The sequence below is a fragment of the Mus caroli genome, unplaced genomic scaffold (genome assembly GCF_978045245.1).
Source record: "Mus caroli unplaced genomic scaffold, Mus_caroli_1 scaffold_4, whole genome shotgun sequence".
Classification (NCBI taxonomy): Eukaryota; Metazoa; Chordata; class Mammalia; order Rodentia; family Muridae; genus Mus; species Mus caroli.
Genome location: NW_028227259.1, coordinates 143,167,991 through 143,181,296, shown reverse-complemented (window position 1 = coordinate 143,181,296; position 13,306 = coordinate 143,167,991). Strand labels below are relative to the sequence as shown.

General features: G+C 43.4%; 1 protein-coding gene across 1 annotated transcript in view; it reads right to left on the bottom strand.

The window, feature by feature from the left end:
- Nucleotides 1-13,306, bottom strand: part of LOC110295144 (zinc finger protein OBI1-like) — a 28,770-nt gene that overhangs the window by 10,079 nt on the left and 5,385 nt on the right. The window contains 1 exon segment of the mRNA XM_021163619.3: nt 5,340-5,466. Within this exon segment, the coding sequence (XP_021019278.3) occupies nt 5,340-5,466 (127 nt within the window).

The following is a 13,306-nucleotide window of genomic DNA, read 5'->3' as shown; positions in this document are numbered from 1 at the left end:
CCTTCAGATGAAGATGTAGAACTCTCAGCTCCTCCTGCACCATGCCCGCCTGGATGCTGCCATGTTCCCACCTTGATGATAATGGACTGAATCTCTGAACTTGTAAGCTAGCCCCAATTAAATGTTTTCCTTTTAAGAGCTACCTTGGCCATGGTGTCTGTTCACAGCAGTAAATCTCTAACTAAGACAACTGGAATAATAACTCATGGTCTTTAAGTGAATTGGAGAAAGTAGATAGTAACCATAAAAGAGAACTAGCCAGAAGTTTTGGATGCAAAGGTCTCAATTAATGAGATAATAGAAGAAGGTTGATGAATGCAACCACAGAGCTTCTCAGTCAGGAGAATGGATTTCAGGCAATTTAAAAACAACCCATGCAGGTTTACAAAACTGAAAGAAATATAAAGAATGATAAGGCCATTGAGGGGCATGCACTGCTGTGGAGAAAGCAAGCATTTTGTCATGGTATTCCAAACGGAAAAGGGGCATTAACACAGAGATGGAATGTAAGGATTTTATGTATAAGAAGATGTTTATGTCCAGACTGAGGATGCTAAAGAACTCCTACAAGGCTGGATCAGGAATAACTTTGAGTCATATTAGAGTCAAACAGATAAAATGCCACGACCAAAATATTTCTAAAATATACTGGAGAAAAACCTACACTACTTTATAAAACAGCACTAAAGGAATGCGGTGGTTTGGATGAGAGTGACCCCTGTATAATGCGGTGGTTTGGATGAGAGTGACCCCCGTATAATGCGGTGGTTTGGATGAGAGTGACCCCCGTATAATGCGGTGGTTTGGATGAGAGTGACCCCCGTATAATGCGGTGGTTTGGATGAGAGTGACCCCCGTATAATGCGGTGGTTTGGATGAGAGTGACCCCCGTATAATGCGGTGGTTTGGATGAGAGTGACCCCCGTATGCTCACATGTTTGAATGCTTAGTTCCATGTTGGTGGAACTGTTTGGGAAGGATTAGGAGGTGTGGCCTTGTTGGAGGAGATGTTTCACTAGAGATGGGCTTTGAGATTTCTAAAGCCCATGCCAGGCACTCAGCTCTCTCTCTCTCTCTCTCTCTCTCTCTCTCTCTCTCTCTCTCTCTCTCTCTCTCTCTCTCCTCTCTCTCTCTCTCTCTCCTCTCTCTCTCTCTCTTTCTCTCTGTCTCTCTCTCTCCCTCCCTCCCTTACTCCCTCCCTCTGTCTTCTCTTCCTCCTCCTCCACCCTCTGTCTTCTCTTCCTCCTCCTCCACCTTCTTCTCTCTCTCTCTCTCTCTCTCTCTCTCTCTCTGTCTGTCTGTCTGTCTCTCTCTGTCTCTCTCTCCCTCTCTCTCCCTCCCTCCCTTCCTCTGTCTCCTCTCCCTTCTCCTTCTCCTCGTCCTCCACCTTCTTCTTCTCTCTCTCTTTCTCTCTCTGTCTGTCTCTCTCTCTCCCTCCCTCCTTCCCTTCCTCCGTCTCCTCTTCCTTCTCCTCCTCCACCAACACCTCCTCCTCCTCCTCCTTCTTCTCCTTCTCCCTCTCCCTCTCTCCTACTTGTGGATAAAATATAGACTCTTAGCTACTGCTCCAGTGACATTCCTGCCTGCATGCTTGCTGCTATGCCCCCTGCCATGACGGTTACAGACTTATCCTTGAAAACTATAAATAAGGAAGCCCCAAATCATGTTTTGTTTTATAAGTTACCTTGATCATGGAGTCTCCTTGTAGCAATAGAAAAGTAAGAGAAGTCAGCTGTAGCCTTACAGACCAACACTATAGTGATTTAAGAAGCTACAGTGGACACAGCAAAGTACAGACTAGTAGACCTCAGTTCTCAGCAAGACAGAAAATTAAGTAGGATGGAATATAAAAAGATTATAAACAATGACTCTAGTTTTGATTTATTTATCTTAGGAGTGTTTTGCTTGCATGTATGTGGGACCATGAAAGGCAACCTGGAAGAGCTAGGTTTAAACCCCAGAGACCCAGCAGATTAATCTGCAAGGGACGAAAGGAAGTTTGCCACATTCTCCCAGACACTAGGCACCTGACACGAGGCCCCAGCTCCATAATTATGTGGCCTTCAGTCTTGTAGGCTGTCCAGACTCCACCCCCACAATTACCTGGCAGCAGCCAGGTATGCTCCTCCCCACAGTTACCTGGCAACAGGCAGAATGGCCCAGCCCACTATTAAAGGAGCTGCTTGCCCCCTCCTCACTGTCTTGCTCCCTCTCTTACCCTCTTGCTCTTAATCTTGCCTGTCGTCCTCCTTCTTCCCCTTCCTCCTCCCCCTCTTTCTATGTGGCCATGGCTGCCCTTTGCCTCTCTACTCTCGCCCTCTCTCTGCCTTTCTACAATAAATGCCTAAAACCATGGATGCCTCTTTTTATCTGGATCCACCATGATGGAGCAATGGAGCAGGTTTCCCTCTAAAGAGCTTCGTGTCGCTGGGTGGTGGTGGCGCACTCCTTTAATCCCAGCACTTGGGAGGCAGAGGCAGGCGGATTTCTGAGTTCGAGGCCAGCCTGGTCTACAGAGTGAGTTCAAGCTGCGTGTCTAACCTCCCACTGGGAAGCCTCCCTGTGCTCCAGCCACAGGCCACCATCACCCTAAGCTGCCCCGCCCAGCAAGTTGCCTGAGCTAGCTAGACTCTCTCCTCCTTGCCGTAACCTGCCAGAGCTCTCTCCTCCCTGCCCTTTTCCCTTTAGTCCTCAGGCCAGAGTCTGCCCAAGTGTCCCTACTTTGTTCTCCGCTCTTCTGAGACACACAGAGGTGTCTGGGATGTCCGAGAGTGAGAACCTGTCATCCCTGGCCTCGATGCAGCCCAGGGACCCCAGAACTGGCTCTTCCATGGTGCCCAGCAGCATCTGTGGTACTCGAGAGTCAGAGCCCGACTCTGGCAGGTCCCCCGGGCCACCAGACCCCTGTCTTTCCTGCCCCCACCCCCCCGCCCCAACGGGATCCTGCGGCTTCCCACAATCCAACGCCCACCCTGGGGTTCCCTGGGATCTGCAGCACAGTCAGACTTCCTGCGTCCTGCTTCGCCCAGTGGCCCTAGACAAGAGCGGATGCTGGATCCCGTTTTATTTGTTCTACATATGTATGTCTCTGCATCATGTGTATGTCTAGTACTTTCGGAGGTCAGAAGATGATATTGGATTCCTTGGTACTGGAGTTATGAATGGTTGTGTGCCACAATGTGTGTGCTAGAAATTGAATCTGGGTCCTCTGCAAGGGCAACAAAGTGCTTTTAATCACGTAGCCATTTCTTCCAGCCCCTAAACCACGATTCTCTGTAATTTGTTCTAGGAATACAATTTTCATGATACGGAAATTCTCAAGTATCACCCTATCAACAGAATGAAGAGTAAAAAGCCATATGGTGCTCACATACACCACCATCCATGCATAAAAAAGACATGAGAAAAGTCAATACCCTATCTTCATGAAACTCAATAATTAGTGACAGAAAGTCTATATTTCTATACTATAGCAGTTACGTAGAACAAACCCACAGGTCAATGATGAGGAAAACCAGAATTGATTTCCTCTAAGTTCTCAAACAAGACAAGGATGCATTTTTTCAACTCTCTTCTTCAATATAAGCACAGCCGTGGTAGACATGATAGTAGAGTAAGGGATAAAAGCAATTAAAATCAGAGTGGGAATTTCAAAATTGTCCTCTTTTGTAGGTTAAATGACTTCTTATACGGAAGAGAAAAAAAATAAACAAATAAATAAATAAAAGTTGGAATAAAAAACAGTTGGGCTAGTTGAATTAGTTCACCACAGGTACAGAATACAAAGTAAAATCACCCAAGCCTGAAAGCATAGGCTTACTACTAGTAAAATTGCTGAGAAATGAATCCAGAATCCAATCTGCAATAGCTATAAAATATTTTTTAATATTTACGACTATTTTGTTATTTATGTTTGTGTATGTTCTGTGTGTAGATGATGGTGGAGGCCAGAGGAGGGAGTTCGGTCCTTGCCCTCAGGGGAGTTTACAGGCAGATGTGAACCATCTGATGTGGGTGCTGAGAACTGACCACATTCATGGGTTAAAAGAAAACTGTGAACATTTCCAACTAACCAAGGTGAGTTATAGATTTAATAAAATTCCCATTTCAGTACCAATCATATTGTTAACAAAACTGAAAAAAAAAAAAACAAAAAAAACCAACTGCCCTAAACATCATAAGAGCTAAAACCGTGAAGGCAACTTTAAACAAAAAGAAAAAAACCTAGAGTCATTCTAATATATGTCTTCAAAACATACTCCAAAAATACAGTAACTCAAACATCTGTACTCAGCATAAAAGGAGACATATACCAGTGGAACAAAGGCAAGAACCCAGATATCGATCCATATGTATACAGTGCCACACTTTGGATCTGCCTCCAACACCACCCCAAGTGTTAGGATTACCGGCATGTACCACCATTCATTCCTGTCTTTAAAACCATCAGTCTTGTGTTCATTATGGTATTGCTCACAAAACAAAAATCTGTGATCAATGTAGGTGTTCATTAACCCAGAGATATTTTAAAAAGATAAGATGTAGCATATATAGAAATGGAATATTTTCTATTAAAATAAGTGAAAATTTTGTCACATGACGGAAAGGGAGGGTTGTTATGGGTACAGCACAGCTAGTTCCTCTGTGAACAGTCGTCACCATCTTGAAGCAAGATAGCTGTGGCATACAGGAAACCCTGGCCCAGTTATGACAATGGAATGGAGTGAACCATAAAGTAGCAGACATCTAGGTCTTTGATAATAGTCATGGATGTTAACATAACATTAATAGTCATTAACACAGGACATGGAATTCCAGTAATGGCTCTCTCCCGCTCAACTGTATGTTAGTAAACTAACTTTGGGGCTCCAGCAAAGTAGAACAGACAGATATTTCTTCCATCAGCCCCCTCTTATCTGGAGCAGTCCCCATCAGCCCCCACTTATTTGGGGTGGTCAGACTTTCTTCTATGTCTCTCCAGGAAAGACACAATACATAAGTGATATATATCAGTTTTTTTTTAAAGAAGGAAAAAAAAAGAAAGAAACAAAAGGACAGTGCTGCATGCTCTCATTACACTTGAAAGCTTAAGTTGACTCAAAGAAGTAAAGGATGGAACGGTGGCTACAGCAGATGGAGAACGAGTAGGGGAAGCTGGGTTCTTAGTACAGCTTGGGTACAGCGAAAGGGAGGAGTAATTTCTAATGTATAGTCCCAGTACTACATGTCAGTTAAAAATGTATAATACCTACTAGTATGAAAAGATGGCACTGGTTACTGTCCTTATCAGCAAAGAAGAAAGCAATTGCTAATGAGAGTTGCAGAGGGCTCTGACTCACCCAGCCACACCAGGCTCCTATAGTTCTCCAGCATCACGTCCCTGTACAGGGTCCTCTGAGCAGCATCCAGCTCCTGCCATTCCTGCCAAGTGAAGTCCACTGCTACGTCTTCAAATGACACCAACCCCTGCAACGACACATTGCTCGTTAACCCAAGGTCTTAGCCTTGAGAACACCAAATCAGAGAGATCATTTATTTGTCACACACACACACACACACACACACGCACACACACACACCCCACCTCTCCTCACTACTGTCTTGCTAGTGTTTAATAGCAGGTACAGCTTAATTTCTATTCAGTATTATGTGACAAAGAAAACTGATTGCAAATATCCTACCCCTGGCTAACTCATGGATTCAAGAAAATATTACAAGGAATTCCCAAGGAGCCACAATGTATAAAGTTCATATATGAATAAACATAAAACATTTTTTATTAATTTAAAAAATAGAGTTACAATAATGGATGTACTGGAGGGATGGCTCTTGGTTGTTAAAGAACAGCAGCTGCTTCTCCAGAAGTCCCAGGTTCAATTCAGAGCACCTACATACATGGCTGCTCCAACCATCAATAACTCCAGTTCTGGGGGAGCTGACAACGTCTTTTGATCTCTGTGGGTACCATCTCTGTGGTGTACATAAATACATGTAGGCAAAGCATTGTGCTGGATAGTTTTATGACAGCTAAAGTCATCTAAGAGGAGGGAACTCGAATTAAGAAAATGGCTTGATAAGATCCAGTTGTAGACAGGCCTGTAAGGCATCCTCTTAATTAGTGATTGTTTGGGAAGGGTCCAGCCCATTGTGGGTGGTGCCATCCCTGGGCTGGTGGTCCTGAATACTGTAAGTAGGCGGAGCAGGCTGGTAAACAGCATCCTTTCATCCTCTTTGCATCAGCTTCTGCCTCTAGGTTCCAGCTCAGCTTGAGTTCCTGTCCTGATGTCCTTCAATGATGGACTACAACGTGGAAGACAAATAAACCCTTTCCCCCTCAAGTTGCTTTGGTCATGGTGTTTTGTTGCAGCAACTGAAACCCTATGGGAGACACTCACATCCATAAAATAAAGTCTTTTTCAAAAGAGTAATAGAGATCACAAAGATGGCTCAGTGGGTAAGAAGCATTTCCTATGCAACTGTGAGGACCTGAGCTTGAATCAAAAGCTGGCATGGTTTTGTGTATCTGTAATCCCAGTGCTAGGGAGTGGAGACTGGTGGATCCTGAGAGCTTGCTATCCAGCCAGCCTAGGTGATAAGGAGACTGTTTAGTTCAATGAAAAACCATCTCTCAGGAAAACAAAATGAAGAATGGTAGAGAAAGACACCTAATGTCTACCTCTGACTCTATGTATGTGTATACTTGAACATTTGTGTGCATGGGCCACACACACCCCACCCCCACCTAACAGTCTATATAAATGTAACCATAAAAATAAAATCAAACCTGAAAAGAGGAAACCACCCAATGAAAAGGCTGATGTTGGAGCTGGTAGCACCAGACTATGGTACACTGTATGCCATACATCTTTACTCCATTCATGGAGAGTCTGGATGAACACCCACATGTTTTAAGTCTCTCTCCAAGTCATGAATGAGTTGACAGACATCAGAACCTGTGAGGACTCCCCTCCATCAAATGTGAAGCGGAAGCCAAGTCACATCTGGGCATAAATTCTGGCTTGGGCAACATGAATAAATAATAAATAAATAAATAACACCAGGAGAAGATTTGGAAAATGCATATGGCTCCCTATCTCTGTAGTCTTCTATGAGTGAACCTTAATTCATCTCATACTGGTGAGGCAGGCATTCAGGTCTAGTCAAGCATGAGTCTACCCAGACCACAGAATGAACTCATGGGTTTGATGGGCTCACAAGTACTCTCTTGGGCTTTAACTCCTGGTATCACGGCAGAGGAGACACAGTTTATCTCTGGTAGATATATTAGCATAGTCTACTAATTGCTGAGTAGATAATGAGGCTTTTAGATATCCTTCCTCAAAGAGTTAATGCAGTGAAGGTCAGTAGGCCTCTGGGAGCTAGCCTGGGAACGCTGCATATCCTGAGCCCTCCCCATTGCTTATCACATTGATATATTCCAGATCCTCCAGTTCCTCCAAGATAGAATTGGCCATGCACTGAGGGTCTCAACTTTAACACATTTTATTTGAGGGAATATATGCCAAATCTCCAAGCTCGGAGATCAAAGGCACCTGGACATGTGTAAATTACATTGGGTCCCAGAAATGCAAATGTCCTAGGAGGGCATACACTACCTCCATGGACTCGAACCTCTAGCATGGACACGGGGAGGGATGGGAAGCCACGGATTCTCACTTATTCCCAGAAGAACATTTAAGTAACTTTTCCAGTGCCTCCTTAGCAGCTTGGGCTCTTACGCATTTTCAGTGTGGAAGGCACACATCCCAGAACACATTGCAGAACCCCTGTGGCCTGAGCTCAGTGGTCAGTGCTAGGATTACAACACTAACAGACACAAATACCTTGGAGAGGACACTTGTGTGGCAAGGAGGAAACCTGATGAGATTTAAAATTAATGCCCTGGGCTAGAGAGATTAGATTGTTCAGCAGATAAGAGTATTGGCAGCTCTTCTAGAGGACCTGGGTTTGGTTCCCAGCATTTGTATGCTGACTCACAACCACTGGCAGGGTATCTGGTCCTTCTAAGGACAGGCTGGAACGTTTGGAGATTGGATATAACAGAAAAAGTGTGTATGTCCATCTAAGATCCAGAGAGATCTGATACCCTAAAGTTGAGTCATGGATAAGAATACATCTAAAAGTATATATATATATATACATATACATATATATATAAATCTTCAATGACCTCTATCTTTATTGTCCTTAGATCTCTCTTAGAATATTCCTTCAATACCTCCAATTGGCTATATATTTAACTACTAAAACCAATTTGACTCAAATAAGCTAAAGAGAAAAAGCACCTTTATTTATTTTTCTACAAAATAGCCTAATTAGAAATAAATCAGACAAACCAGAGCAATGGCAGCTTAGTGGCAGCCCGACTTATACTGTAACATAATTAGACTTACAGTATGAGAGAAAAAAAAATGGTCAGAGATGCCATATACACAAGCCTTCATGGTCTTTTACCAAGAACTCTTGGTTTACAAAAGAGCCAAAGGAGCCCAGAAAGAAGGGACTCCAATATGGACCCTGATATTGTGAATGTCTACTCCTGAGAAGTCCCTGTGTGTTAGGGAGAACAACAGCCACCTCCCTTTAACCCTCTTTCCTCTTATGCTGTATTAACACAAAGGCTTAGAATGTCATCAGACAAACATCTGAGGGCCACAACAAAGACTTATCTGCTTTGAGGTAACTCTGCCTCCAGGACGTTTCTATCATGCGTTTTAAAGTGTCCATGTAGACAATGCGACGAAGAACTGTGACCAAATGGAGACACACATGTGTTCACAGGACACAGTCACTCATGCCTTGCTCTAATACAAACCATCTCATCTTCCCTTTGATGTAAGATCTATCTTTGCAGCCGTGGTCTTGGTCCCTAAACATGACGCTCAAGGAACACGCACTTGCACCAGGGAAATCACATGGCTTAGCCTCAAAAGGATATTCCAACTCTGAAAAATGCAGGCTGCTTATGGCACTCACTTATGGAAGGCTAACTAACTGAATGAGTTCCGGTAGACACCACAAGAAATTTTATACATTGGGAAAATAAAGCTAAAAGTGTGACTCGGGACATCTCACAGGACTCCTGTCAACCTCTGACTGGGGATCTGCTCTCTGGGAAAAGGCATTTGGTGACTTTGCTTTTACAGTCACCATCAAAGCCAGCCTTGCCTTGCATTCAGGATATGTTCTTCTTGGGGACCAGCTCTTACTTATGCCCCCGCAGCCAGGGGGACAGGAATCTGTAGCTTTTATTTATTTGACCCTTAAGAGAGCTATCATTTCTAACAACGCATATTTAACTGTTCCTTTAGCATTAACTGTCTTGGCTAAAGGAGCTGCACCACGCATTTGGGTTCAGACAGCAACAGGCCCAGCCTATAGCTGGAGAAGATGGAGGACATGGCAACTCAAAGAGTGGATTTGGACCTGTGTAGTGTGAAGTAGAAGATAGGGAGTCCTGGGTGCCTCTTTACAAACAGCTCCCTCTCCTAGCTCAGGACACCAGCCACACACTTCCCAGCTTCCAAGGCATCCCCTTTCTGCCCTTATATTTTCCTACTTGTATGTCACAGGATGACAATGGTTGCAATAGAACTTTGTGAGCCTCCTGAACAGAGATGGATTGTGGTGAAAGATCCCCAAAATGGCAGACAAACAAGATGATGGGTCAAATAAAAACCCCAGCAAGACAGACTATCAAAACCCACTCTGTAATTGTGCCTAATTGGACATTTATCACTGCCAGAACCGGACCTCATGTCTCATTCTCTCAGACCCTAAGTGACAGAGGGTGGCACCAACCCATGGATGAGTGAAACCAGAATGGCAAGTTCTTATCCACAGGTATTTTATGGCAGAGTTTTCTGTGGGAGAATCTAGCTCACCATTGTACATGTTCATTTAAATTTGCTCATAAAGTCATATCAGCTCATGAATTATATGAATTCATATAATTATGTGAATGTTATTCTATGAATAATATATGATGCAAGTAAAATAATAAGGCAGAAGTGTAATTTTATTGATTTATGAAATTTTCTTTTTTTCAAGACAGAGTTTCCCTGTGTCCCATTGACTGACTTGGAACTCATTCTGTAGACCAGGTTGGCCTTGAACTCAGATATCCATCTGCCTCTGCCTCCTGAGTGCTGGGATTAAAGGCGTGTACCACTACTACCTAGCATAAATGTTTTGAAAAGACATTTCCCCCAGCACATAGGAGATAGATTAAGGTGACTCTCTGAGCTGAGGCCTACCTGGTCTGTACAACAATGTTTCAGGCCAACTAGGAAAACTCAGAAACAGATCCTAAAAAATTATATTATTTATATATGTTTGTCTGCTTTTATGTGTGCCACGTGCAGGCCTGTTCGTTACCCACAGAGGCCAGAAGGTGGCACTAGAGCCTCTGTTGCTGGAGTTACAGATGGTTGTGAGCTATCCTACGGATGCTGGGAACTAAACCCCAGTCCTCTTCAGGAGCAGCAAGTGTTCTTAAACTCTGAGCCATTTCTTTAGCCCACTTTATAAAAGTATTTTAAGTGGGCTACCAGAACATGATCCAGGGATGGAGCAGTGTGAAGAAAATTTAGAGTGTTTGTGAGAACAACCCAAGAAACTAGAACAAGAGTCTACTGACCTATGGGATCGTTCATGGAATATGTCTTTGTGTCCTTGCCAGGTGTAGAGGATAGGAGTGGATTTGCTTCAGAGTACCCACTGGCACTTGCTATTATTATTCAGAATGCTTGTGACCTGAACTCATATGACCTTTCTTAACCCTCAAAGTATGAATTTTCTGATGCTCTAAATAAAGGTGTCAATCGAATGAGACCTTTGTCGGCCTTAATCTTTGCCTCCATTCTTTCAGGTCCCACCACCTCTGGAGCAATGACAGCGGGCTGTGGAGGTGGTTCAGTGAATAAAGGCACCTGTCACTGTGTCACTACTGTAGTTCAATGCCCAGAACTCACAAGCTGAAAGATGAGAATTGACTCCTGCAAGCTGTCTGACCCTCACATATGTACTGTTGGATGCTTGTATGTCTTTGTGTGCAACTACTGCGGTGGTTTGAATAAGAACGACCCCACAGGCTTCTATTTGAATACTGAGTCATCAGGGAGTGCCACTACTTGAGAAGGAGTAGGGGTGGCCTTGTTGAAGGAAGTGTGTTACTGGGGGTAGGGTTTGGTGCTTCAAAAGTCCATGCTAGGCTTGCTCTTCCTGCTGCTTCTAAACCTGCATGTAGAACTCTCAGCTATTCTCCATCCCCACGTCTGACAGCCTGTCACCATTCTTTCCATGATGATAATGGATTCACCCTCTGAAACTGTAAGCAAGCTCCAATGAAATACTTTTGTCTATAAGAATTGCCTTGATCGTGGTGTCTCTTCACAGCAATAAAACAGTGATTAAGACAACCATTAAGTAAATAAATGTAAATATTTAAATGACTTTAATTAGGAATGCTGATGCATATTCATTATGCATGGTAATAGGTTTCACAAAGACATCTTAATGCACACATATCATGTAATTTGATCACCTGCACCCTGCCATCCCTTTTCTTCCTCCTCCTCTATTCTTTTTCTACAGTCTTGCTGCTTACTTTCATGTCATATATGTGTATACATGATTCTATGTATCTCCATAGAATTTAGGATATATAGTGAGAAAATTTGTTTGAGTCTAACTTATTTCATTTCATATGATGATCTCCAGTTATACCCATTTTCCTGGGGAAAAAAAAACCCTTAATTTTGTTGTTTGAATAAAGCACACATTCCTTTTTATCCAGTTTTCTGTTTGAAATCTAGGCTAATTCTGTAAGTTGTCTAGTTTAAATAATGCTACAATAAACAGACACAGTAGTATCTTTGGATATATATTCAGTAGTGATATATCTGGGTCAAAGAGCTACTTGAAATATTTTGGAGACTCTCCACACTGGTGTCCACTGGCTGGTAATTTGTATTTCCATGGAGACTCTCCACACTGGTGTCCACTGGCTGGTAATTTGTATTTCCATGGAGACTCTCCACACTGGTGTCCACTGGCTGGTAATTTGTATTTCCATGGAGACTCTCCACACTGGTGTCCACTGGCTGGTAATTTGTATTTCCATGGAGACTCTCCACACTGGTGTCCACTGGCTGGTAATTTGTATTTCCATGGAGACTCTCCACACTGGTGTCCACTGGCTGGTAATTTGTATTTCCATGGAGACTCTCCACACTGGTGTCCACTGGCTGGTAATTTGTATTTCCATGGAGACTTTCCACACTGGTGTCCACTGGCTGGTAATTTGTATTTCCATGGAGACTCTCCACACTGGTGTCCACTGGCTGGTAATTTGTATTTCCATGGAGACTCTCCACACTGGTGTCCACTGGCTAGAATAGTTTGTATTCCCATCAGTGTTGTATAAGAGCCCCACCTTGTGCTCTCAGCTTCACCAGCATTCATTTGTTCTCTAACTTTGTAGTCTAACGTAGGTGAGGTGGAATCTCACAGCACTTTCCCAGTGGTTCAAGGATGTTTAATACTCTTTAGATATTTACCGACGACTTTTTATTTCTTCTTTCAAGAACATTTATTTTTCTGAGATAAAGATTCTCTACATAATTCTGGCTGTCCTGAAACTCACTATGTAGGCCATGTTGGCAGAGATCCATCTGCCTCTGCATCTCAAGTTCTGGAATGAAAGACTATTAGGCTGGAACCCCTGGTCATACCTCACACAAGCTAGGAAACCCCATCTGCCTTCCTTCTCCTAACCCCTCCGGCACAGAGAAAACTCCCCGTCCCATTTGAAAAAAACTCTGGGCTAATACGTCATCACTCTGGGCTAATATGTCATCACTCTGCATCTCTTCACTTCCGGCCAAGAGCGCCGCCCAGGGGCTCGCTCAGTTTTTGACCATGTATGGACACAAGCCCAGCTCCAAGCTGACACGCCATCACTCCTTGCCTAAACTCTATAAAGTCTCTTGCTTTAGCCCTGACTCATGACTTTACTGACCTCCACCTGTGAGATCAGTGAACCCACCCTGGAGCTTCTTCCTAATAAACCTGCCTTTATCTACCTTTAACCTGTACTATATCTGCATCACCATGGGATAGAAAAAGCCTACCAAGCTGTGCCACCGAGAAGTGTCTATTTCATTTACCCATTTATTGATTGTTTAGCATTTTCTATCTGGCTCTTGTTTTTGTTGTAGTTGCTGTTTTTCTGAGTCTCACGAAGGTCACGTTGACTTTGTACTTTCTATGTAGTAGAGGATGG